Source organism: Pholcus phalangioides, unplaced genomic scaffold (genome assembly GCF_987345545.1).
Source record: "Pholcus phalangioides strain wild (caught in Gottingen) unplaced genomic scaffold, Ppha-v1.0 ptg000022l_1, whole genome shotgun sequence".
Classification (NCBI taxonomy): domain Eukaryota; kingdom Metazoa; phylum Arthropoda; class Arachnida; order Araneae; family Pholcidae; genus Pholcus; species Pholcus phalangioides.
The window spans coordinates 2,342,414-2,370,229 of record NW_028301615.1 but is presented as its reverse complement, the minus strand read 5'-3'; the positions used below and the strand labels follow the sequence as shown (position 1 = coordinate 2,370,229).

General features: G+C 31.9%; 2 protein-coding genes across 3 annotated transcripts in view; one reads left to right on the top strand and one right to left on the bottom strand.

Moving 5' to 3' along the window:
* Window positions 1-1,109: 1,109 nt before the first annotated feature.
* LOC149069329 (uncharacterized) lies at window positions 1,110-13,760 on the bottom strand. Its single transcript, XM_089249690.1, has 14 exons — window positions 13,493-13,760; window positions 12,428-12,623; window positions 10,335-10,458; window positions 10,168-10,213; window positions 8,483-8,525; window positions 8,082-8,209; window positions 5,875-5,962; window positions 4,521-4,617; window positions 4,232-4,279; window positions 4,052-4,128; window positions 3,500-3,554; window positions 2,899-2,980; window positions 2,358-2,432; window positions 1,110-2,260 (listed from the first exon to the last, which is right to left on the bottom strand). Exons 1-14 carry the CDS (start codon window positions 13,541-13,543, stop codon window positions 2,189-2,191), a joined length of 1,182 nt encoding a protein of 393 aa, XP_089105816.1. The 5' UTR covers window positions 13,544-13,760; the 3' UTR covers window positions 1,110-2,188.
* Window positions 13,761-14,439: 679 nt separating this feature from the next.
* LOC149069328 (peptidyl-glycine alpha-amidating monooxygenase B-like) overlaps window positions 14,440-27,816 on the top strand; it is a 28,764-nt gene continuing 15,387 nt past the window's right edge. Inside the window, exons 1-15 of one of the 2 annotated variants that reach the window (XM_089250245.1) lie at window positions 14,440-14,750; window positions 14,898-14,977; window positions 18,352-18,545; window positions 19,421-19,475; window positions 19,602-19,701; window positions 19,830-19,912; window positions 21,315-21,392; window positions 21,566-21,614; window positions 22,712-22,779; window positions 22,905-23,071; window positions 23,718-23,765; window positions 24,020-24,072; window positions 24,400-24,716; window positions 25,437-25,560; window positions 27,677-27,793. In XM_089250245.1, coding sequence (XP_089106371.1) covers window positions 18,363-18,545; window positions 19,421-19,475; window positions 19,602-19,701; window positions 19,830-19,912; window positions 21,315-21,392; window positions 21,566-21,614; window positions 22,712-22,779; window positions 22,905-23,071; window positions 23,718-23,765; window positions 24,020-24,072; window positions 24,400-24,716; window positions 25,437-25,560; window positions 27,677-27,793 — 1,442 coding nt within the window. In that variant the 5' untranslated portion in view covers window positions 14,440-14,750; window positions 14,898-14,977; window positions 18,352-18,362. The remainder of the gene's footprint in view (window positions 14,751-14,897; window positions 14,978-18,351; window positions 18,546-19,420; window positions 19,476-19,601; window positions 19,702-19,829; window positions 19,913-21,314; window positions 21,393-21,565; window positions 21,615-22,711; window positions 22,780-22,904; window positions 23,072-23,717; window positions 23,766-24,019; window positions 24,073-24,399; window positions 24,717-25,436; window positions 25,561-27,676; window positions 27,794-27,816) is intronic. The other variant, XM_089250246.1, reaches the window with a different exon arrangement.

Here is a 27,816-nt window from a genome sequence, read left to right as displayed (position 1 = left end):
TTGATCGTTACAAAAACTCCGTCGATTTACTATTCCATTATAAAACGAACACTTAGAGGAAAGTATCCGTTCAAAACTGCAAGCGGTGAGCCGGTCAAGCGAGAAAAAGAAATAATAATTCATTCTGGTTAAAGCGGGTAAAAGCAGTTTGAGCCGGTATAAGCAGGTAGGCGGGCGCACTATGGCCGCCCCAATGAGTTTTCACGATCTTTTTTCAGCCGCGATAAAGCGAGTAGCGAGAAGCGGTTCACTATGGACGTACCCTAAGTCCGGCCGTGGGCGTACATGATAAGCTCTGGCACTTAATTTTTGACAGTACATATATAAATATGTAAGTTTTTACTTCCAGCTAAGCATGGGAGCCTCAAGATCTTTTAAGATATTTTTATTTTTTTATCCCCAAGAGACCATTTTATTCGGTAATAGAGCCGCCCCCCCCCCCCATCAATGTTCAAAAAATACATTCAATAAGAAGGGCCCCACTCCTGGATGAAAATATGGTTTGAAGGGGGCACATGAGCAAAAAAAGTAAGAAAACACTGTTATAAAATATGAATGATAAATAGATGGGAGGGCAACCAGCCCATTTAAAAAAAAAAAAAAGTTTGTGAACTGCATTGGTGAATGGGCTGAGAAAAAGTCTTTCATCTCTCTCTCTGTCCACCGTCCCATCTGGGGGCCATTTGCTGAAGTTAGGAGAGGCTACTGATACCTCTGCTTCAGCACCTCACACTACAGTGCATGAAATAAGGAAAGCAGGATCGTTTCTCCAGTGGTGTATACAGTAGCATGCTGGCCCAGTTTGCGAGAGGGCCTGAGTTTGTATCCCGGTGGAGATCAGATGACTTTTCTTTCAAAGTTCAAACTCAGCATAATATCCAGAAAATGTTTATTTTTTTGATGTATTTGGCTGAGAAAAAGCAGTCTCGCTCTTGATTGCTATAAGTATTATAGTAATGTATGAAAAGGAAAAGAAAACCTAAATAGAAAATTAAGCTTACACTCTGGACATAATATATTGTCCAGTTGACAACACATAACTGATATCTTTATATATAAATAACATTAAAAAAATCAGTAAAAGCTATAAAATATAAAACAGCTGAATTCATAAGTATTTGCATTTAATAAAAATGAATTTGTAAATGCTACATCAATTCTAATTATATTGGTGAACAAAAAATATTGCATTTCAAACTATATTAATAGCTTTTGCATGATGATAAAAATCTGAAATTTGAATTTTACAGTAACCCTTTCAGATACTGCTTGAATGTGTGGGTTGTTTTTACTCACTGTAGAATTTTTTTTTTTACCTCAGGGAGTTAAGCCCTGGCTTAAAGAACTGTGTAAATTTTGAGTTAGAAATATGGTGAATATGAAATTTAGGGGCTTTCATCAGAGGGCAGCACTTAAAGTTGAACATTCAGGGAGTTTTAAAGAGGGCTTCCAAGAGAAAGTGACTCTGGTAAAAATGTGATTTATTACATAAAATTTAGCAATAAAATTCTGGAAAAAATTGTGTGAAGATGAATATATACTCTGCATTATCTTGGCAGAAAAATTTGAACGAAGTGAATTTTTCCACAAAAAAAATTAATAAAATTGAAAAAATAAAAATTTGATGACATTTATGTTTTTAACATATTTTTAGCATTAAAATGCAAAAATACCTTGAAAATTCCAAAAAAAAAAGAAAAAAAGAAAAAAAGAAGAATGCAGGGGTCTGAAAGATATAAATTGATGACTACCAAAAATATACTAACAATGAAATAAATATATTTAAAACTTCACAATTTTTTTTTGATGGAATTTATCTCATAAAGTAACCTTAGCTATTATATACTAGTACTAAACCTTAATATCTATGATACATCACACAAGCAGGCAAAAAATTTAAAATACTGTACTTTTTCAACAATGAACAGAATATGAAAAGATCCACAACATATTTTATAGTCAACCAATTCATTGATAAATGTTGGACACATCTGCATAGCAAATATCAATGACAATCCCATTTGGCAACATGAAAAGATGATAAAAGCCCTTTTCCAAAAGTTTATTATTTTTTTTTTTACTTTCAATGTTTACAAGGTTCTGTACTGTACTCTGAAGTCTCAATCAATATTCACAATTTTTAGAAGACAAAATACGTTCCAAAATTTTTTGTTCAAAAGATTTCAAACTATAAATACACTCTTCGTAATGCATCAGAAGAAACAATAGTTTTACACACTGGACAGATTTTTTTCACAGTCTAGAGAGATAAAAAGAAAAATTCAATTACTAACCTTAAACTTGGTCATTCGTTTCAGGTAAGAAAAAAAAAATGTGACACAGAAAATGTTACTCACCAATGCTGTAAGCCAACAGCTTTCACAGAGCACATGCCAACAACCAATAGCTGTCAAAGGTGTTTTGAATTCATCCTTGAGGAGGAATTTTTTTTCAGTTAATAATAGTTTTGAGGATTATAATAATCACAGGTAATAACAGTTCGTATATAGTTAATAATAGTTAATGTATTAATAACTGAGGATAAGTTAATAATAATATTGAAGTAAAAATTTTCATAAGTTCAATATAAAGTAAGTCACTCACAATAAGTTCACAATAAAGTAAAAAAAAACATAGGAGATCGAAGGTAAATTTATAAGAAAACATCATTATCATTGATGGAGAAGATATTTTTGTCCAATAGCATACATAGAGCAATATAAAAAAGCCCTCATTCCAGAACAGTCACAGGAAAAAAAGAATCTTGAGATCTAAACAACAAAGGCGACATATTGGCAATAGATGAAACTGTTTTCTTTGTCATTTGATCATTAAATAAAGTTATATACAATATCCTATACACTGATTTGAAATTACTTAAGAAAATTAATATTATACCATGCAGACAGGACAGAGTGCACCACGAATTTCATCCGATTCTTTTCGTTTTCTTTTCAAGCTTTCAATACATGAAAAATCACTGCGAATGAGAACGTTCATATTTTTATTTGTACATAGTGGTCATTTATATTAACACCAACAAATCAAGGGGAGAAAAAACATACAAGCACTATTCGAAAAAAACCTTAAGGAGATTATTTATATATATATATATAATTTTTTCTTAAATGTGGAACATTTGCACTTATTTTAAGTTGCATCACCTTTTCCTTTAAAAAAATCTATAAAGCCAGATTCACATAATTGTGAAACTTTCAGACTTTAAAGTGATTCATATCATATCAAATAAACAAAGTTTTCCAATATGAAAAAAAAAATCAAAATTATGCAGTTGAATTCAGAATTCACACAAGTGGAAAATTATAAAACTCTAAACCAACTTAAAAACTTCAAAAATATGTCTACTAATTTATTTTATTAATGCTTTTATGAACTTAAAAAAGATTTAATCTATAATTTTCTTTCTAAACATAGAAAATCATGTGTCATTCAAACTGTATCAAAAGTTACTAGAAAAAAAAAAAGCAAATGTCATTACTCTTCAGCAAGCTCCTTCTCATCTTCTTCACTTTCATCTCTTTCAGAAAAACTACCTAAAGAAATATGCACCCACTGAGTTAAATGCACAATTCCACTTTTTTTTAAAGTAGTAAAAGAAAATTTTTAAAAAATTTCTGCATGTGTGACCCAAGAGTTCAATAAATAACAAATTCATTTACGAGTTTCCTGGAGAGCCATCCACATAATTTTATGACATACAAGAAGTAATAAACACAACTCACCAGCTCATTAATTCATAGAAAAATCATTTTGAGATGCTTTCCATCACTGATTATTTTTGTATAAAATGAGATCAAAATAAAAGACTATAAAAATAACAGCGATTCTAATTTAATGCCAAGTAATTATTACTTACAACATATTTTTTGTTTAGTTTTCTTGTTTACTAAACTATGCATGATAACAGAGTCAATAATTTTTAAAATATAAAGAAGAAATTGCAATTAACCTAAAAAAATTGTACTCGTTGTCTGTAGTATGTATATAAAATGAAATAACACAAATGTTAAATGAAGTGAAAACAAGTTACCAGCTCTTCCAACACTAGAGGTACCATTGCCATCGTCATTGTTATCACTATTGTTTGCAGAAACTGCAGTCTGCAAGCTGTTGAAGAAGGAAAATATGTGTGCATGAAATATTCAAGAATATAATAAATCATCAAGTTTGTGAGAATGACATTAATTATGATAGTGAGATAACTACTTACTTTTCAGTACACTCTATACCAAGTGGTATTACATCTTGATCAGAATATCTATCACATTTCAGGACTACATCACTAACATTTAAATAACATTATAGTCATTTTTATAAATGAACAAATATTAAATTGAACAGAAATAAAATAATTCATTAAAGTTTAAGTTTGTGTTAAATATTAGAGTGCGTTCAAATATTATTCAAGTTACTTTGTAGCATTAATTTATAATTTGCAGATAAATAAGAAATTTGGGATGAAATCTTTTATTAATAGGAAAATCGAAAGAAAAGGATACTGATTTGGTCCATACAACACTGTGTCATCATTTTCTATATCAAGAATTTCATTCTCATCACTTCCAGTTATTCTAAGCATATCTGAACCTAAATAATCTATAAAAAAATAATAATTAAAATTGCAAGTCTTCTTTGAAAGAGAAAAAGCCTATGCTACAAAGAAATTGTTTTAGTTTTTACAAGTACAATTTGCGTAAAAACTAGGCATATGTACAAAATACAAACATCATTGAAACTCTGGTTTAGTATGCAGTGATACCTCGGCTAGCAAAGATAATTCGCTCAGGAATCACATTCGTTAGCCAAAATCATTTTATTAGCTGAAAGATAAGTTTTATAAAGTACTCAAAAAGCACCATAAAAGAAACTGACTGATGACTGAAATTGATTAACAGCACAATTGGATATACAGTATATGAGAATTTACAAGAGAAACTGAAAAGATCTTTTTATTTTACACTATGCACACAACCCAGTCAGGTTCATTGATGCCCCCATCCATTTGCAATTTGATTGGCTAATTTGTGTCTCATCATGCATGTAGATAGAAAAGATAAGCTCCTAGAAATTTCAGACTGTTCAGTTTCATGCTAAGAGCCTTGCACTGAAAGAACATGCATCCACACCATTCAGTTTCATGTCAAGAATTTAAGGCAGAAAAATCATATAACAAATCTTTCCTTAACTGAAAAATCTACAAGCCAGGTATCTCTTTATTTCATCTGTGATTTAAAAACAACAAAATTAGACTAGAATTTTGGAGTAATTTTTTTAAAATCTGATGTTCCACATTTGCTTTTGAAACTGGCCAAAAGATGAAACGTTTAAAAATAAATACAAAATGTCTCACACATTTTTTCTATTGGTGAATGTTACCACAACTGGCTATACGATAATTTTCAATCAAAATTGATTATGTAAATTAATAAGTTTTCCTACTCATATATAAAGAATTTTTGTTTTAGACTTTATCAACCAAAAAAAATAAAAAAATATATTGGATTAGGTATATTCCCTGCATTTTATATACAAAATTGTGACAAAACTGTTGTTTGAAGATCACTGAAGAAAGTAATAAATTTTTTTGCATCAATAATAATAAAAAAAAATAAAATATCTACACAATTTTTCCATGACTGGGAAAAAATTTTTAAACACAGAATACTAACAAACAATGAAATGAATCAATTTAGTGCAATTGTAATTAATTTCCTAAACTTGAAATTGCTACTATTAGGGGGGTATTAAAATTATGTTTAAAAACACTGTCTATACTTCAAAGTTTCAATTAAAACACTGATTCAAATCAGGATGTGCAACTACAAATACAGCAGAAATAAGTAGAGTTTATACCATCTGATATATTTATATCATTGATATCAGTTGAATCTTCTGCAGCAGATGATCCAGATGGAACTTCTTTTAGAATTTCAAGTGAAACCTGAAAGATAATATATGAGTAAAGAAAATTGCATATATTGCATAAATTTTGAGATCAGGGACAAATTTGAAATGAAAAAAATATGCATTGAAAAGTATTGTAAAAAAAAGACAAAATTAATTGGTTGATAACTTTGTTCATATTTTATGAAGAAATACTGAAGGTGTACCATAATTTCAGGAAGATAAATAAAAGCTAATATGGTTATTGTTAAAGTTCCTATTCTTATGGTTTACAAATTGAAACCACATCAAAAAAGTGTTCATCTTTTTTTATGGTGAGTCTCAACAGCCAACCAGTTTGTTTTCAGTAATCACCATGTCAAAATGACTTTGAACATTTATCTCTTTCTCTAAATAAACTTGTATTATGGGTTTCCTCTGTGCTTGGTGAACGTGTTGGACCATCAGATTCTCTAATTATGAAGGTTAACTTTTGGCTCCTGCACTTTACCATACAGTTGGAAAGTCTATATAACAGTCCTCCCCCCCAATTCCTACAATGTTATGAAGTTTTCATAAGAAAAACTTTAGGAAAGTATTGTGCAAAAGTCACAATGAACATTAGCTGGCACGCCATAAAAATTGTCGAACACCAGCTTTCAGATGTTGTGACAATCTTTAATCATAAATTAAACATCTCCCGAGAGGTATCCTAGATTTTATGTCTCCTGAGGAGTGACAGCATCTTTGTCATGACAACGTATGTGTTTCCCGGTTACGTCACTATGCCAGTGGGATGAGGGAAATTCCTCGTAGCATGCAAATTACAGTAGATGGCGCTTGGAGTGCTTCAACTTGTATAAGAAGGTATAGTTCTTTCTTGCTTCACAGCTTTTGTGACCTGACTGTGAACATGAGCATTGCTGTTTTTGGAGTTCTCCATCTCTGGAAGCAACCTGTCAAGTCACTGCTGAGGTCCCTGAAAACACGTGTATCAAACTTCTCTTCTCTGAGGACCACCTCCAGCAGAAATTGCTTATGCTGAATTATTGTCAGAGAGATTCATCATGATGACCTGATATGTTGGAGTAATCTGCCATTCTTGTTGAACACCCTTGCTTGGTCCTCATCGGATGGATTAGTCATACTAACGGGAGCCTACACACACATTGTCACAAACTGAACCCCACAATCTTGTCATTACAGACTGGACCCTATGGAGTCATCATTGCTTATCTCTCATCGCTGCCAAACAGGCCCAATGGACTCGTTGTCACCAATCGCTGCTGCCAACCGCTCATCATCCTTGACTTGTCACCGTTTGCCATCAAAAGAACTGATTGCTTAGGGCTTGCCTTCGACTTCCATGACTCATGAAAAGGTGAAAGACTCCTGTTTAGAATTCTTTGATTGTTAGAAAACCTAATAAATTGTTTTGTTCTTTGTCAGTGTGACTTTGGTCACTTGCAGCGACGTATACGAATAAACCTCAATGCAACTACAACATCGTATTGCAATCCCAGCATGCTGGTAACAAAAAAAATTAGGTTCAATATAAATCATATGATACAGTCAGAAGACTATCAATCTGTACCAAAAAATACTGAATGATAACAGCAGTTTTCACTGTAGGAAACGTTTCGTCCCCGAATTTTATAACAATGAAAAATAAGCATTTATTTATTGAAAGCCTGACACGAAATGGAGATATTGTGTTTTACAAGTTTTTTGCATATTTATTGCTTTTGAATCACAATATCATGTTTTGCAGTAAAATTTAATTTTTTCTCTACTTATTCAAATCTTTAAACACATAATCAAAGACTACAAAAATAGCTTGCAATCTACTAATTTTTACATTCTGCTGATCTAATCTATGAGAATGAATAGCATCAACATTTGCAATGAACCAAAGATGTATGGAATTTGAACTATCTCCAATGATTCATACAACACATAAAATCCTAAAATGCAGAGAACAGACAAACTTCAAATCAGCCAATTTAATTCCTTCTTTGAGTCCAGATATTTAAGAATTTTCCAGAATGTGTGATTTGAATTTCCCAGCGTATCAGAAAATACAGATATTCTTACAATGCTGGTCTTTCTAGCTGTTGCCCAGCATGCTGGCTAATGTGGGGAAATATGGTATATTTTTAAAATTGCATACGACTCACTTTGAGGTTCTGTTCACGACATGATTCAAGGTGTTCTTTTGCATGTATTTTTCCTTCATCATTCCTCCACACAAATCTCATTTTACAAAATGGACATACAAGTTCTGACTTTGGAGAGAGGTAGTGGGCTGCAAAATAATAAACTGAATATGAAGTACATGGTGAAAGATTATTTCATAACACTAAAATTAATTTATTTGTTACCAGTTTTGCTAGCATTGTTTCAATAAAATATGACGTTTTACCCAGAGCCATTTCACTAGGCAGACTGCCTGGTTAGAACTTTGTTTTTATATGTATGGCTACCTAAAAATTTTACAATACCATGATCTGAGCCTATCTAAACTCCCATCTGGCTGTATGAAAACTGAGAACACCGAAATTATGTAACAAAAATTTACCTTGGGGTCGCTCACATCTCTGTTTTAGAACCATGCCAAAATCCTATTAAAAAGATAATAGAATCATATTCAAAATGATTCTCGGTGATCATAAAAACATGCAATCAATTTAAATGATAACACAAACTCACTATCATAATAATTTAAAATATGCATTGAGAACAATGAATTTAATGAAAAATAATTTTTAATGAGTAGATAGTTGCCCATCATATTGCCCATATAATGCCAGATATAGCCCAATAATCAAGAGGAGAAAGACCAGGTAAAAAAAAATAAATTAGAGTAATATTCAAAAGGTGAGAGATAGATAGTTGCTGAATAGCACTATCTATGATCCAGTCTATAGAATGCTTCAAGGCTCCCCTCCTCTCACCTTTTGAATATTACTCTAATTTTTTTTTTTTTACCTGGTCTTTCTCCTCTTGATTATTGGGCTATATAGTAAGGGCTATCTCATCCCTTTGAAGTTGCTCATGCCGCTTTGGCTCAGTGGGCATTGTCTCAGATCAGGAGCATGGCAGCACTTATCAAATGTTTTTTAACAAAAGCGAGACTTGAAATACCAGGGAAGCCAATGACAATTAACCCGTTACCCGTTCTGTCAAGACAATGACGTCAAGTGGTACAGATTCTGGTACATCAGGAGACAATACTTATTATAGTCCTGTAGATCATTGCATTTTGCTTCAAACATATGTTTTTAAATCCAGGGTTACAATTAAATGCATAGTCAGCCGGGACAAGCACACAATTTGGCACCCTCCCTCCCCTGCAATGTTGAAGGAGAGGGTAAAGGATGAAATTTGTGCCCTGCTCCCCCACTTGTCGCGGCCTTTGTATAAATCACTCTATTTTATATACTTTGTAATTGTATTTATAATTTTCAGACACTAATGTCTCCTTTGAGCTGTGACCACTGCATGGCAAAAAATGTAACTTGCACAGTAAATACACCATATGTCATGGGCAATTGAAAAATTTAGCCTAGGCCTATATTGCAAAAAGCCTGGTCATTTTGCAATGCGCCTGGCTCATTGGAAAGTTATCTAGCACTTCCTTATTGGGTCAAATATGTTTTAGTCTTATTGTAATGAACTCGTACACCTTTCAAATTTGCAATTGCTTTCCTAAACAGCCACAATGAGCCATTTTTTTCAATTAACATACAACGTATATAACTGTAGTCGAGGGCAATCTTAGTTTAGCACAATCAATGCTCCGTCCAAGCGGTGCCCATACATGACCAGGTGTAGTAAAAAAATATATATATATACTGCTGAGCACATAAAATCACTAAATGCATGATTAGTATACATGGAAAATGGCTGTTTCATACACACAGAAGGGGAAAAAAATGGAAGGAACCTTGCTCCCAATCAATGTGAATAGTCAACTAAGAGTATTGTATGCATTGAAGTAAAAAATCTCTCCTCTCTAAAGGTTCCTCTCAAGGGTTATTGACTCTATCTTTTGCACCCAATTCCAAATTTGGGCCACGTTGGGGGGGGGGGCAGAGGCTAATTAGACTCTAACCTACAGTTGAGGGCCAATTCCTCCAATGGTTTTAGCTATCATATCTCTCACCAAGAAGTGAAAAATACAGTGATACTTATTCCAATGTTTTTTGCACAAGAGTGCACCTTATAGAAATTAATAAGCTTAACTAAGAACTGATATGAAACCTTTTTGTGCAGTGGATGCTCTTGGTTTTGAGATCTTCTACGTGACCTGAAGAAGAAAAGTATGTTTAAAAAAACGTTGCAGGAATTAAAATTTTTATAAATCTAAAATAAAGAATTCTCAGTTGATGACAAACAGAGTATGAAATAGTATAAAAATTTCTCATTACTTTTTGAACGTGAATAAATCCAAAGTATGAATTTTAATATGATCAATAAACTCGTTGCACATCAAAGTAACTCCACAGAAAGGGCAATCTTTTTTACTATGCATCTTAAGAGCTTTCCGATTCTCTAAATGAAAAATAACAAACAGATTTCACATACAAGGCATGTGATTAATGATAATAGAAACAGAAGCAATTTTCTATACATATGTTAAGGGTAATGGTGATTTAAATCACACTGATTTAAAAATTCGATTTTTCCACTATTTAGTTCCAATTATATTCAAGTAAAAATAACCTAGTATGGTATGCATAATAATGTGATAAAGTCAAAAATTTCTTGACTAAAAGAAATATAGAAGGTGTAGTAAATATAAACTTGAGCCTTATTCCTAGATATAGTGCGGAAGGATAGCTGTTCCATTTTTAGATTTGCTAATGTGTGAAAAAATAAAGGAAGCTAAACTTAGATATAACTACATTAAGTATTTTCAGTGCATTACAATGAAGGGACTTGGTTCCCCTTACATAAAAAGGCAGGGAAATTATTTTTCGTATAAGGCCTAAAAGTCTATGCCCTAAATGTTGATTTCAAATACCTAATAATAGATGTAGTAAGGTCTGTTAATATAAAAAATGAAAAGTCTCAAGAGTTTGCTTGCTTTTTCACAAAAATTCTTCAAATTTGCAGAAAAATTAAAAATATGTAAATTTTTTAGTGCCATCCATTCAAGTCAGAAACACATCATGATAAATGCATCAACCAATTGCATATGCACAAAAAACTGTAATTATAATAAATCACATAATTTAAAAAAAATTAGTTTATACTGAAGAAAGAAACCAAAGATAATAGATCATCATTGATAAACACTTATTCTTCTATTTATTAACTTTACATGAAAATTTCACATAATTTTAACAGTTACAAAATAATAGCTTATTATTAAAGTTGAAAATGAAAGCACAACAAAATTTATATGTAGTTCATATGGACATAGTTCTTCACGCCACTGCGGCCCATGAGTAGACTGGCAATTCTTCTTCCTCTTCCGGCAGACACAGCTTTTTCTTCCTCCTCCTATCGCACTATATATTTCTTTGTATGGCCCCATGCGCTTTTGCACACAGCACACGTTTTGGTCATAAGTCACTAGGCTGCCCCAAAACCTTCGATTGTACTGTAACATACCTGTTACCTGGCACAACCACCATCCGAGGTTAGGCCTCAAAATGCTAACGATCGGTCACATGATCAAAGATTGCAGCCAATCAGTAATAATACTTGTATTTAGTTATGTCTAAAATGTAAATATTTATATATTCAAAAATACCTTTTTTCACTAGCAGAAAGCAACCGCATACTTCTGTTGGGTTGGTGCCGATCTTTGCATATTTTCACATTCCTATAGGCCTTGTAGACATATTCAGGGAGCCTGACCAGCTCTTTCTATTTTGTTAATTTTTTGACATCCACATCCATTAGTAACATTATATATGTTACTACTGATATATCTCATAATATAATGAGTGACATTTTCTTAATTAGATGAAAAATTGTAACAAGTGTTCAAAAAAAAAATTCCGTAAGTAATATTAAAATACAATATGTCATAGGAAAATTTGATTGTCAGTAAATCATGGTAATAGAAATCTTTGAAGTACCAGTTTTTTAAATATTTATTTAAATAAATTGCATAATTACAATTTGTTATCAATCATTTGGAATTAGAAATAATTTTATTTTCAATTAAAACATCAATTTTATTTATAATTATGATGAATCTTAAGAAAATTAATATTCGGCTACCAAATATTTGGTATTTGGATAAAACATTAGCCAAATATTTGGTATTTGACTATTTAGCCAAATCACTATTCGTCCCATCTCTAATATCAAGACCTGTGTTTGTGTTACACTTCTAATATTTTAAGACATAGATGGCAGTACTAAATATTCACACATAACATCAGATACATACTAAAATTGTTAGATATACACGCATAACTCATTCTGTAGTAAATTTAACGCAGAGATAGACCAGAGTTGTGTTTGTTTGAAAGAAAGAAGAAATACAGGAATATAAATTATATACCATAATTCCTAGGAATCTTTGTAGCTGTCGTTTGATTGGAACTTGTTTTTTTTCGCTTGTATATTTTACTAGGAACAGTCATATTTCTATCAACTGTAGATTGACAAGCCGCATTAATAGACACTGACTGATGACCATCGTTATTATCCACATGAGAAACAATAGACTCCGAAGATGGAGGGATGTCTCTAACATTCTGAAAAAAAAATTCATATATAAATAACCATACATGCATAATCACAGACATAAAAATCAAAGATATATAATGTTTGTGAGCATGAATGAGATAACAACTAATTTATAGTTCTTACATTGTTAAGCACTAAAATATTACACTGTAAACAGGGGTCCCCGGCCTACAGGTGCAATGAGCTTCATTCTTTCCTTAGAGCACATGTGCACTGAACAGTACATGGACAGTCAGACACAACTCAGGCCATGGCTCACAATTGCTGATACTGCCACCACATGGCCCACTTATCCAAGGATGATGCCATTCTGCTATCTATAAGGGTTCAACATCTGGAATTTGAGTGTGTGTTGAAACCTATTTTTTTTCTTTTTACCTGAATTCAACTTTGCATTATCAACCAGCTGTCGAAACCTTCATATTGATAGGAGAGAGTGACATCGTCCTTGGATAAGTCATCATCTGGTGGCAGTGGCAGCAATTGTAAGCTTTGGCCCGAGTTGTGTCTGACCGACCATGTACAGTTCCATTCAGCACACATGAACTTTAAAGAAGGAGTGAGGTTCATTGTCCTTGTAGTGTATTGGTCTAGCATGCTCGTCTGGTAAGAGAGCGGACATGGGTTCACAATTCCCTGCGAAATCATGGGGACCCTGGGCCAAGTTATGTTCTGAGCCCCTGTACTTGCCTTTACCTTCACATGTGTATTTTTTTTTTTTCCTTTTCTATGCTCCCGTTCCACTTAATTTTATCTTGTGGCTCCCTTAGAGCTCCCATATGGCCCCAGGTTGAGAAACACTATGTAGGAGGTTGAGAGGCACCATATGTAATACAATATGTATCTAAATTAATATAATAAGTTAATAATTACACACCGTGCACGGAGAACTATTATTATCGGAGTATAACTCTTTAGGCGAGGACATACCAACAATTCAATGCGTATTCAATTAAATCGTACAGTTAATCAATTAAATTTAAATTTATTAACAAATTATACATCTCTCAATCGCCAATTTTCACAATTTATCGCAAGTATTGCTGAGGAACATTAGAAAGATCTTGTCTATTTAGGATAGCATGAGATGAATCCTACATGTGTAAATAGAGCACATCATGACGGCTTTGACCAACTTTTGAGATGTATTCATTATAACACCTCCCAACGGCTTTAATCAAGAGTTTTTTGAAATTTTAATTATTTTTTATTTATTTAATTTTTACAAAAAGTTTTCCCACAAACATTAGAACGTTACAAATTAGAACGAATATAATATTTAGTATGAAGTGATTGCATTTTTGATTCTTCATGCAATAATAATGCTTTTCTTGTTCCAAACTTAGGGTAACCATACGTCCCGTATTTCCCGGGACAGTCCCGGTATTTTCCGTTTTTTTGGCTGTCCCGACTTTTTACCAAAAGTGTCCCGGTTTTTCCCGTATTTTGCACGAAGCCTACTTGAATTTTTATTCTTTATTGAAGTCAAAGATTGAAATTATTTTATATATTATGATAATATTTTATTATATTATGATAACTGCAACTATAAATGAATCTCCCACATTTGTCTTAGTGAAATTTTTTTTTCATGGAATTCATTTTAGTCCACTGCAATTAGCAGTAATGCTGCATTTCCCGCCATTGTGATTTCTCCGTTATTTCAACAATATTTGGCAACTTTGTTCGGTTTTGGCGTCATTTTTTGGCGATAATTGGCAATGTCCCGTATTTTCCCGTATTTGGAATCCAAATGTCCCGTATTTCTCTCGAGAAAATATGGTCAGTCTATCCAAACTGTTACTGGCTAACGTGTGTATCGCCATCTTTTTGAGCTTTGACCTATAAAAATAAAGTTGAAAAAAAAGAACCGTGGTTAAAAACCCCCATGTTGTCGTCCGATTTTGCAGTGGCAGTGCACTCTGTTTACTAACCATAAAAAGAGTAGCCGATGTTTTTAAAAGGCAGGGATGACAGCTGTTAACTTGAGAGGTTGTCCTAAGCGATTTGTAAACAACATCCACTTGTACTTGAGTTTTATGCACTAATAGCAGCATTCTAGCCATATTTAGTTTCGTATCAACCCCGAGATACACATATGTCCAATTTGTTTTATAATATTAATGAAAATTCAGGTTATCACATTCATTGATAAGTTATCCTTAGATGTAATAATGATGCATTAATGTGTGATTGTCTATATAGTGCTAATTAGATGAATCACAATATATGTGAAATATTTTTTAAATAGTTTTCATGGACAGATTTATATTTCTTTATAGGGACTACATATATGTTAGAAAATACAATGTTTGAAATTCAAAGATGAAGCTAAATAAATTTCAAGGAGAGATTTAAAGCGGTTAGTATAACATTTAGTGCTCGTTAATATTCATCTCAAGTATTTGTAATCCCCGCAAGCAGGAGGCTTACAGGGCTGAACTGATGTACTGTTTTTTAATTATAAATTTACTGCAAAATCAATATTAGAGGCTGGCCGAAAATTCCTAGTCCAACTGAACTTATTCAAAAGTGTGTGGGCCATGCATATGCCAGAGAAAAATGTAGGCCCGATATTAGTATTGAATAAATTCATTCCTCATTCTGTAACAACTCGTGAAATTCTCTATTGAATTAACCTTATGTTATAATAATGATAATCCTCAGTTCAACCGGAGCACCAAAAATTAAAATTTGACTTTGAGGCAATGCCGTGGGGTAAACTAATTGATAAGTCACCATACGCACATTACTACAAATTGCAACTTAATCATCAACATTCACATGGGATAATAGTTTCCCAATTATTAAAATCGTATCATTAGTTACAAAACTGTTTCCCAAATTCTAATAATTTATAATTATAATAATTGATCTTAGCTGCTGTATCATTGCACTGTTCTGAATCAGTAACACTGCAAAATTTCTTGATCACGTTCAAAGCCTGATTTACGGAAACAGTTCATGATCATCCTTTATGAAACTGTTTCTTAAATTTTGCTTATGATTCGATATGCTGTCAAGGATATATAATATAAATGTTATATGCTATTTATGCTATCAAAGAAATATACTTTCATTAACATTTTACAATTTTTACTTTTCATCCAATATTTTTCATACTTTGAATGATGACAAAAAGATTAAGTTTTTGAATGGTACACCTTGATCCATCGGTTTAACAACATAATCGGTATAGAGTGATACACAGTGTCTATGTGTTCCATCTGAACAATGTTAAAATATTCAATGTTAGTGTAAATTAAATGTGTAAATCAATGTTAATGTTAAATGTAAATTAAATTATCATAGAAAGAGTATAGAGAAAACAGAATTTTCAAACTTTTCTAAAATCTTTAAAGATTCGTTGTTTAATAACTTGATCGAGAAAAAATGAAAGTCTGGCCGCTTGTACAATTTTTGCAAACTAAATTTGCTCATATATAAAACAAAACTTTTTTTCTACGACTTTAAATTATACAAAAAAATTGAAATATAAGTTTAAATTAAACAAGAAATTTTAATTTTTTTTTCAAGCAGTAAAAAGTGCAATATCTGTTGATGCTTTAAATGCGCAAATTGAAATTGTAAAGAGCTGTACAGAGCAAGGGGGTCAATTGGGCATACCAACTGTGAGATACTTTTTAGATTGAATAGTAATGCTGGGCATTTTGATAAATTAACCCCCCAGCATGCTCCAGATCATCATCCTGAGATGATCTGGATTTTTTCCCCCAAAGAAATTTTTTAACATGAAGTTCTTAAAATGATGCATAGATGACAAACACACATATATATATTCAATTTTTTAAAATTATTTCTCTATTCTCTAGCGAATTTGCTTGTACTGTGTGGGATGATTGTACATTGTTGAGTTGAGTTGTGGTAGAGTACCTGCCTGCCCCAATCACTATTTTGTTGCTGAGTGTGAGTTCAAACTCGGGTTTTTTCTATCGCCTCTGTGGTAGTCAAGTGCTCATAATGACGGACTCTCATCACGCGGACCGGGTTTGAGCCCCACCATCGTCACATTGGTGGTTGGCGGAAGTTGGTTTTGTGTGGTTCCCAACATTGAGGTGCAAACACGAGTCCCGTTAAAGTCTCACTACAGAGAGAGACAGGCCTACAAACAGTACAGATATTCAGTCATTACACTTCACTTCTGAAATATAGATGGCAGCACTGAAAAAATCCTACACAACACTAGATAGGCACTCAGACTGTTAGGTATACACACATCGTCCAGCACAACTCACTAGTTAGTAAATTGCCCATGGTAATAAACCTGAGTTGTGGTTGGTTTGAAAAAAAGAAAGGTTCTTTGTATCAAGCACCTGAGTGGCACAGTGTTAAGATGTTTGTCTTCCACTATGAAGGTTACTGTCAAGGTCGATGGGTTTTAATCCAAGCAAGAACGTTAGAAATAAGTTCTTTACCTACTGAGCCTCTGGCAACCAGCGATTGATGGAGCCTTCATTTCCCACCCAACTCCATTGATTGGAAATTGCTGAAGATTTGTTCCTGATTATGGAGGTGCTACTGAATTTTAAATTCAGTAGAACCTCCATAATCGGGAACAAAAATCAAAATGGGCTAAAGCCATTTCACATTTCAGATGTGATAAATATTTCTGTAGAGCTGTAAAAGAAAACTACAACAAAGTTCTCTAAAATTGATAGAATCTTGCATTAAAGTGGTAAAATTAGGAGGTTAAACTTTCACAGTTATGTCACTGTGGAAGCTTCTTTTATTCTTGTAGAATGTGTTGTGTGGGGTTATAATCAATATGGCATTTCTTGGTAATTTTTTTTTCAACTGAAAGGATCAATTACACCCCCTCCCCCTTCCCAGCAAATCTTAAAATATTTCACAAGACTTTTTATAAGCCTCTATTTTTTTCCAATTTTTAAATTTCTAAACCATTAAAAAAATGAGCTACACACAAGATTACCTCCTTTTCAGTTCTCATGTACTGTAATTTTCAGTGTAATAACCCACAAGCAATTCATGATAAAAAAATAAATAAATAAACATGTTTTTTACATTCTGTGGACAACACAAAAATATTTTTAAATTCTGACACAAGAAGAAAGATTTCAATTTAAGAGGAATATTCAGGGCCTCACATCCTGGAGTGAGAACTAAAGATCAAAATATTAGGGCATCTTGCTAGGTTTTTCATGGGGCTATTTTTTGGTATTTACTTTACAAAGCAAATAATGATAAAATCAGTAATGGAATCCAGGGTTAGGGCATGGTTACCCTAAATATGAAAGTGGGGGGGGGGGGGGGGAGGTTGTAGAAATTGGCTTTTTGCCTCACTGATGTTACATTCAATCGTTTTTCATTCAACTACTTCTCACCACCTGTGTAAGGAGTTGTGCAGGAGGGGAGGAAGAGAAGTGGGGCTAAAAGCAAACATTTTAATTTTAGTGCATGTTTTTCTTTTTCTTGCAGGCTTTTCACAAAAAAATTGTATTTTTAAATATTAAAAACATTTAAGGTGATTTATGTTATAGACTAGTAATTTTTTAGTTTCTTCTACGTTTGGTTTTTTTATGTAAAAAAATGTATATTGACAGTATGAACCAAGCTGTTACTTTCATCAGCTATTCCAAATAGAAATTCATTTCATCTATAAATAATATTTAATAAGTTCAAGTGAACAAAACAAACCAATATCCTATTGATATGACTTATTAATAAATATTTCCTAATTTCATACACAATTTTCAGTGATAACCTATATGCAAGCTGCCTGCTTTGTTGCTATTAAGACAGAAGTCATGGAAAGTATTATGTCTGCACTCCTCCTATCACTTGCAGTTATGCTCATATTTTGTTCAAAAAGTGCACTCCTTGCACATTCACCTATTGACACAATTCATAACAGCATAAGTATTAATATGCCAGATGTATCGCCATCTGCGGTAAGTATATTGTTGCTGAATATTTTTCTTTGAGTTTTGCTGTTTTCATTGTCAAAGTATCAGCTAAACATGCGAACTCGTAAAATGATTTGAGTCTTGTCTTTAGTGTCATCTCAGTGTAGTCACTTTATGACCCATCTTGCTATATCTAGTTTTTACTTATTTTTTCATGAATTGATATTTATTGACTATTACAAATACAGCAAAACCTACCTGTTTGGACACTGTATCCCAGACACTTCCCTACACTCTGGACAGTTTTGAATGGAATCTTTAAAAATCCTATAACATAGAATGTCCAGAATACTGTACCTCTATCTCTTGGACACCTCCCTAACTTACTTGAAAGATTTTAATAGAACCTTTCATGTGTATCCTTAGACAGGTTTTACTGTATAATATTCAAATATTTTCAGCTGCATCTAAAACCTCTGTGAATACTGTAACAATGTATCAGTAATCAGAACTACTTTGAACTCTCTCTAAGGAGCAAAGATCCTTAGTTAGCAACACATTTTTTTTTTATTATGTCATGGCTAGAACATTCATGGAAAGTTTATTATTGGTTTTATTTTATTATATAATTATTATTATATCAAAACTAAAAAACATAAAAAGTTAGTTGTTGCATTATAAACATAAAACTAGGTGAAGCTATAAAAAGAGTGAAATTAAATATTTCAGTTGGACTGTCCCAGTGAAGGTGCATAGAAATTAATGAAAAACATTTTTCTGTTATTCATTGCATTTAACTAAAAAAAAGTAATGTTTATAACATTTCAATGTCATAAATGTTTTTTTTCCTTACATCCATTGCTTTCATTACATTTTAATGTGAAATGTTTCTTTAATTTGTTTTTATTCTTGTTTTGCAGTATGATGCTTATGTATGTACTGCCAAAAAATTGCCTACAGTGGAATCTTATATTGGTAAGCTAAGATATACTCTGTATTTAACATATTGTAATTGCTATGATTTGTAATTCATACAATTCTGAATTTTCATTCTCTGCTCATACAAACGCTATTCTACTGGTATTTTCTTCAACTCTGCAGTTCAGTATGAACCAGATGCAGATGGTAGGAATGTCCATCATTTACTTTTGTTTGGGTGCCAAAGCCTTCACAGTCAAAACCATTTATACCCTGGACACTGGTATTTATACAGCTTCCTTAATGATATTTAAAAAAATTTTCTCTTTCATGAATATCAAAATTTATAATGAAACACCAACTAGTGTCACACAATTGAATTCTAATATTACATAACTGCTTATATTTCAGGCGGTGTGGGGGTAACCTATGCAATCAAATGAAAATTATGTATGGATGGGCAAAAAATGCACCTTCTATGAAACTTCCACCAGGTAAGTTTTTTTTTTTCATATATGTGTAATATTGCTGTTTGAAATTCTTAGAAATTTTGTACAACACTAACAAATGAAAACTTGTAAAGGACTGCCATGTAATGGAACTGAGAAATTTATCATTTGGGGGGGGGGGGAAATAACATACAAAAAATATCAAACAAAAATATATAGAATAATATAAAAATATTAAGTATATATATGTCAAACTATTGTAATTTTCTTCATTTAATCCAAGGATACAAATTTCTCTACTTGGAGGAAAAAATGTCATTGCATATCAGCAGCATGTAATCTGTATATGCAGATTTCAAATCAAATTCATTCATTTTCATACATACATAAAGATTTAAAATTAATTTTTGTAAAACATATTTTCCATCCAGATGCAATGATGCCTGTACAGGTGATTAAAAACTTACATGGACATTAAGGAATTGAATAAAAAATTCAACATGAACGGAAACATTAAAAAAAGGCACACATACAGCATTCAGCCACCTCATTGGGCAATTTGCCTGTTGTGGCGTTTATATTTGTATAAAAAAGAAGAAATTATGAATGTCAAATAAAGAAAGCATGATAAAAATAACAAAGAAAAAGCAAACATCAATTATGAAATCTTCAGGAATAAGAGGAGTTGTGTTTGTCACAAAAAATGTTGAAAAAATGATGATTTTTCTACTCAATCTATACACTCTATAATACACACTATACAATCTATCCATAACAGGGGTAGCCAACAGCTGACCCGTTTTTGTGTGGCCCATGACGATGTAAAAGTACAGCGAAAAAATTAAATTTGTGATCATTATTTGAACTATCGATTCTAACAGCAGATTTCTTGATTGCTTACAAACTTCTTATTTCTAGTGATGAAATTAATTTAATTAACTAATTAATTCAATTAATAATGGAGCTGCTTATACACCGAAGTTGCACCACTGATAAGGATTGCGACGCTATAGTTGACCATTATGTTGACCCATGAACAGAAAGAAGTTGGCCACTCCTGATGTATAAATCTTTCTAAAATTTTTACAAATTGATTTTTCAAATATTTATTTCCATTCTGACCTCTCAGAAAAAAAAGCTGCAGATAATATGCAGTGGTGTATAATCTGGACTAAGAAATGACTGTTTTTTTAAATGTATAATCTGCAAATTATATGCAGGAAAATATGATACCAAAACAAAACTGACTCTGTCATTATCTGAAAACATACACAGACACCTCACAGCCAAATAGCAACTATCAAATACTTTTTTGGGGAAGGAGAACATCCAGATTTTTATAGTATTTGTTGTTTGTGTATGTGTTGAAAAAAAAATAGCATCTAACTCTAGTATGTACATTAAATATTGTTTAAGTGCAACTAGATGACTTTGTTTCTGTTTTCAGATGTTGGATTTCTTGTTGGTGGGAATAGCTCAATTCAATATCTTGTTCTACAAGTTCACTATTCAGGTTTCATTCCAAGTAAATAATATTTATCATCTGTTTATACTGTTCACTTGTATACCAAAGTACTTGTCATATAAGACACTTATTGCTGCTATCATTCCTTTGTAATTCTTTTTTATCTTCAAAAGAGAAATATTTTCAAAATTAATTTGAGTTATTTGTAAAAAAAAATTTCTTTGTTCCTTTAGAAGGGGTGAATGACAACAGTGGTTTAAAGATACAGATGACTACTGAGAGGTATTATTAAAATTGTTACTTTTGATAGATATATATTATAGATTGATATTTACATTAATTACATAGCAGATAATTAAGTGCTGATCTTTAAAAACATATTGAAACTATAGGATATAGAGGTACTCCTACTTTTCACAAATACAGCAAACTCAATTAATTCAGCATATATATAAGATCAGGGTGTGCTAGATTACTGTAACTGGAAATTAATTTAAAAAGCCTATTTCAATAATATAAACTGTGCACAGACATGTAGTGACATTTTTTCCCCTCTTCTATGCTCAAAGAAAACCTGCCTAAAGACACTGGATTGTTAAACAGGTCGGACTGGTACACATCTGGATTATTGAGAATCTATATTACTTGTTTTTTATATGCAAGTTATTAACCTATATCTAGAATTCATACACAATAAAATTAATTCCAATGAAACAGAATGGGAAAAATTCTGGTAGACTGCATGTTAGACCTAATTTATTAAAAGTAAGAAATATAGAATTTTAAACTAACAATTAAAAACTAATGGGAAGGAAACCACATGGGCTGGCATTGCCAAAAGCACTTTATTTTTCAGTTCAAAACTTTGAAAAACCATAAGTTTAATGTTTGTAAATAGAGGATAGTAACTGCATTTTGAAAAATTCTCAAAAGATTATTCTTGACTGTAAGATGGTAGATAACTATTTTAAAATATAGCACCCTAAGTTAGGGATATGATTCATTCTAATGTTACTGAGTTAAAATTATATTAACTACCCTCATGGTCCCCCTCCAAAAAAATAGTTATCACTGCATTTATTTTTTTCATCCATCTAATATTGAAGTTATGCTGGTTTCACATTTGTAAATGCATAATTTCAGCTGCTTCAAATTTTACTTTTTGGTTATTGAAGTTTTGTGTTACAGATTAGTAATGTATATAACAAGTTTAACACTGACCACATTAAAAGTAAAATTAGATTGATTCAGAAAACATTTATTTTAGTTTAATTTTTCATGATTATTATAATTGACCTATCATTTATACTTTAATTTTCTTCAATAATGTTAAAAATAAGACAACTAATATTTATACATTTATTTTTCATTAATTTCAGGCAGCGATATCTCATAGGCATTCACCTTCTAATTGCAGAAAGTGCTCTCATTCCTCCTCACAGACAAAGTAAGTCAACTTCTATGTGGCATCTCCATCTTCATAAAGAATATTTAAACCAATACTCAGTGTAAATGTTTTGTTTTTTTATCAATTGCTGTTCAGTATATTTGGAGAGTTGATTAATTTTCTAGAGTTTCATGTCGATGTCAACTGCAGATTCCGGAGCGACATTCCAATGCATATTTTTGCTTATCGTGCGCATACTCATAGTCTAGGAACTGCTGTTACAGGATATTCATTTAATCTCAAGAACAACAGTTGGACATTCCTCGCAAAAGCAAATCCTCAGTGGCCACAGGTCATTATGTTATTAGCATTGAATTGTTTATATTACTGAATGATTGTAGTGGAAATGTAATTTTTACATTTAGCAAATAACAGTTTATACCAGGTAATAGTTTTTAACCAAGTGATTTTCATAATGCAAATTCTTTTTCAACATTTAAATTTAAGAGGGTAGTATGTTCATTTAATATACCACAAGTTTACTTTATTGTAATAAGATAACCAGAATTATTGTGAGTGGCAAATAAAAACATTTTATCTGTTAATGGCTAAGGAAATCAGATATAATTTATAGATGGTAGCTCTTGCTGATTTTCTAATTCCAATTTCTAAGGTATCTATCCCTGCATAATCTGCTTATTAATTAAAATCTTCATTATAGAAAATCATGATTCACATGCAGTTAATTGCTAGATATGCTACAAATTCTGCTGATTTGTATGAAAACTTTTGTCAGGCAAAGTTACAAAAATGTATTACATAAGATCTGATAGAACTTTATTGAGCTTTGTCAGAATTTATAAATGTAAAAAAAAAATTATTTTTGCATGTACCTTTTGCTCTGGATCTTTTAAGATTTATAGACTTAGTGCAGTGTGTCATATTTTGGGGCTTGACTGTAAATAATGTATGTTTATAATACAATTTCTTTATTCCAGGCATTTTATCCCATGGAAGAAAGAGTGATAACTAATGATGATGTGCTGGTAAGAATAGTTTAGTCCAAGTTAATTTTCAAAGAATTGTTTTCATCTTAATAACTTACTATCCAACCCCTCTTATAGATCTTCTAGTGGTAGGATGATCAGGAGGGATCAATCATGAATTTCTCAAATCCTCGAATTTCATCAACATAATCTAGTGTACCAACATATTTGTACCAAATTGTACTGGTTTTTTTTCTTTGTATGGTGGTTGATACTTTTGTTTATTTTGATTTAGCTTCCATTATTTTTTTTAGGTCGCAAGATGTACATATAATTCTGAAAAACGGGTTCGTCCTGTACAAATTGGGTGAGTAATTGTTCCCCTGATCTTTTAATAATATCTCAATACATAAGGATTCAAATTCTATAAGTATAGTATTCTTATATTTAACATATATTATTCAATCTTGTATTAATAATACATTTAGCACGTATGTATTATCAAACCATGTATTACTATAGTATTTTCAAGCCTTGTTCTGATAACACAATACTTCATTGCTTTATTGAACCATGAACAGATTACGATCACTTGGGTAATATGGAAATTATAATATGGGTTTGTTTTGTATTGCTGTGTATTGTGTTAGTATTTTAAATAAATTTTGATTTAATAATTTATTTAATTTCATAGGTCATCTTCCACTGATGAGATGTGTAATCTTTATTTAATGTATTATATCGAATATTCGGGGAAACAAAACGACCATTTTTCACCTTGTGTTGACATAGAGTTCGCTGATTTGAATCAAATTCTGCCATCTGGAAGTGATGATCCCTCGTTAAATTCTTCTCAAGAATCCTTTAATTTAAAAATTCCAATGCATACTTCAACTCATGGAAAGCCTAGCAGAATATTTACGACAGATCCCATGAGAATCAATAGAAATCAGTCGACTTATTCCAGCCAAGTGGAATCTGAAAACGAATATGAAATAAATCACTCTTACAGTAAGTTAGACTTTCAATAATTTTTTTCTCACTAAACTCAATCTTAAAAATTAGTTTTCAAAAGGTATATGTAATTATTTAGAGAAAATTATAAATGATGTATGCTAATATTATAAACGATGTAGAATACAGGGTGGGCAAAAATTCTGTAGAAACTTTAAAAATGAATAAAAACCGGAAAAATAACTGAAATAAAAAACAATTTATAGGGTTAGCATCACTAGGTCACAGGAATTTTTCTAAGACGGGGAAAAAAAAACCAACCGATAGGTGGCGCTGGTACGAGCGACTTCGGTGGAAATATGCAAATGAGACAGTTATAAGAACTTGCGCTCCTAATCCACAACCAGTTCACCATGGTAAACTGTGTATGTGAACCTGCTGCACTCAGCCATTGCTGGATTTGCGACTCGCCTGCAATGTGTTATCCCCTGTGGTGGTGGTCATGGGGAATACATACTGTTGTAATAAACGATTTGGAGGCATTCTGTTCGTTATTTGCATATCATTTCTTTGACTTGTGTATGTCACCTATGTATTTGTGTATGTGCCACCTATCGGCTGTTTTTGTGAGTTATTATTTTTTTCCCTGTCTTAAAAAAAATCCCGTGATCTAGCAATGCTAACTCCTCAAACCGTTTTTTACATAACTTTCTACAGACTTTTTGCCCCTCCCCTTGTATAGTAAATGATGTCCACCCCCACTTTTTTTTCTTGTAGAATACAAAGCATCTATAGGTTGGACATCACCAGATTTTCATTTTGGTCAGATTTCGGCCGTTACAGTTGACAAGCAAGGAAACCCAGTAATTTTCCACAGAGGTGATCATGTATGGAATGAATAGTAAGTTTGATAAGTTTAATCCCAACTATATTTGGTATTGCATTCTACTGAAACAATTACATTTTGGAATTTTCTGGTATTTATCAATTTTTTTATTAACACATATTGTGTTCTTGAATTCACAATTCCTTTATGGTGGATAATGCAGTACATGTTTTGAAAAGATCTATTTATATCACAATTTAGAACAGACTAGAGATTATAATAATGGTTTAACCTTTATTAATTATACAGTAAAACCTGTCTAAGATGTACACTGTATGAGATGGAAACCTGTCTTGAATGGAACAGGGAAATAGTCTAGTGGATAATGAATGTTTCTCTCCATTATGGGAAATCTCTTTAAGATGGAAACTGTCTAACTCTGAAACAGAAGTCATATTTGGTCTATTTTCAGACAAAAAACTGCTGAAACAAATTTTTTTGGCCAGCTGCAAGTTTTTGTCCTTTGAATGGAAAAAATTAAGTCCTACTGATTTCCCTTTTGTTAGGGAGCTCTTTTACTTCTCGAAAAAACGATGAATGCTTACTATTTTATGAACTGGTTCTGGAAGTAAGGGATTGAATTTGGATGGAAGCAGATTTATTGAAAGCCTGTTTAGCATTTTGTTTATGATGAAAATGATTACTTTTGTTAGAAAGTACTCTCGTTTCATAAAAAAATTTTGATAATTTCCATTTTAAACTAGTTCGGGAGTGGAATAGGGAAAGTAGACTGAATTATTAGTCACAATTTTAGGGATACTGTGTTTTTTTAGTGTTTCATTCAGTGTAGAGATGGCTACCAGCCGTAAGAAACACGTATTGGATTTAAACACAAAACTGCAGGTCATAGAGGCTAAAGAAAAACAAAATTTAAGTGTTACAGAGATGTGGAATCTTTCTTTTGCAAATGATATTGCTTATTAAATCTCATTGGGGCATTTTAAAAAAGGTATGCAGTTTCATAATTTTTTTATTTCAAATGTTAAAAAAATTTTTACTTTTGACACAAGTTCATTCTATTTCTACTGAGGAGAATGTTTTAGTTTTATATTGAATTTTAACAATTAACAAATTAAATATGAAATTTTAAATGTATAGCAATTTCAAACAACAAACAAAAAATTCAAAATAATAATATGCATGTCTCTGTTTAATACTCGTTGGTTTATAGTAGTATTGAGCTAGGATTACACTATAAAAGTTTGACAAAAATATTATACAAAACTTGAAAAAAAACAACCAATGAGCCTATTGATTACTTCACTCGGATGTAACCGATATGCTTATTGGTTGCATTTTTCAAGTGTAGTAAAAGATCTTTTATCAAACTTTTATAGTATAATTCCGGCCTTAGGGTGATATTCTGAAAATTTAAGTTTCGCAAAATGAGACAGAAATAAATTGCTGTATATATGCATTTTTAGGTGCACTTTTATAAAACAGAAACCTGTCTAAAACAGAAAATAATTTCAGTCTCTTGACGTTCTGTCTTATACAGGTTTCACTGTATGATAGTGGCATTATCCATGAAACAATCATATTTAAATTTGAAGAATTAATTGAAACCCACTAAGTGCTGATGTGTTTGCACATGTTTTAAAAAAAACATTGTTTTTCAAGTTTTTTCAGCCTCTATTCTCTCAGCAAATAAGTTGTTTGACATGCTAGCTACTAAATGATAGAGGAGGGTACTTGTTTGAGGGCGAGGCTTTGATTTTCTGTATCAATAAGGCTTAGACCCTCTTAGTTCTATGGTTGACATGAACAATGGAAATGACCAATCAAATAATGTCAACCAATGTTAATATTCTTTGAGCACAACAGCCAAATGCCTTTCGGTCAATTACTGCTTGTCAGTTTCCCTCTGTTTTAGTCATTACATAAACATGGGCTGAAATTCTAAAGAAATTGTTTTCTGTTTCAATGCCTGCGAACATCTCCTGATGATGCAAACTACCACAGTTCGAGAAACATTGTGCAACTACTCAAACAAGTGATGACTCTCTCAATTAAAAACTAGTCTTCAATAACAATAAGCAATGCATGATTATTATTTTTATTAATTTTGTTTTAATAATGTATTTGATTTTTTATGTACTATTTTTTTTTGTTTTTTTTTTTGGGTTTTCAGCTCATTTGATCGCTATCATAATTACCAGCTGTCATCAAAGGGGCCTATTACAGTTTCAACTGTTTTGACTATTGATACTGTCTCTGGTGTTATGCTTGATCACTGGGGATCCAACTTGTAAGTTTTATAAAGTCGTTACC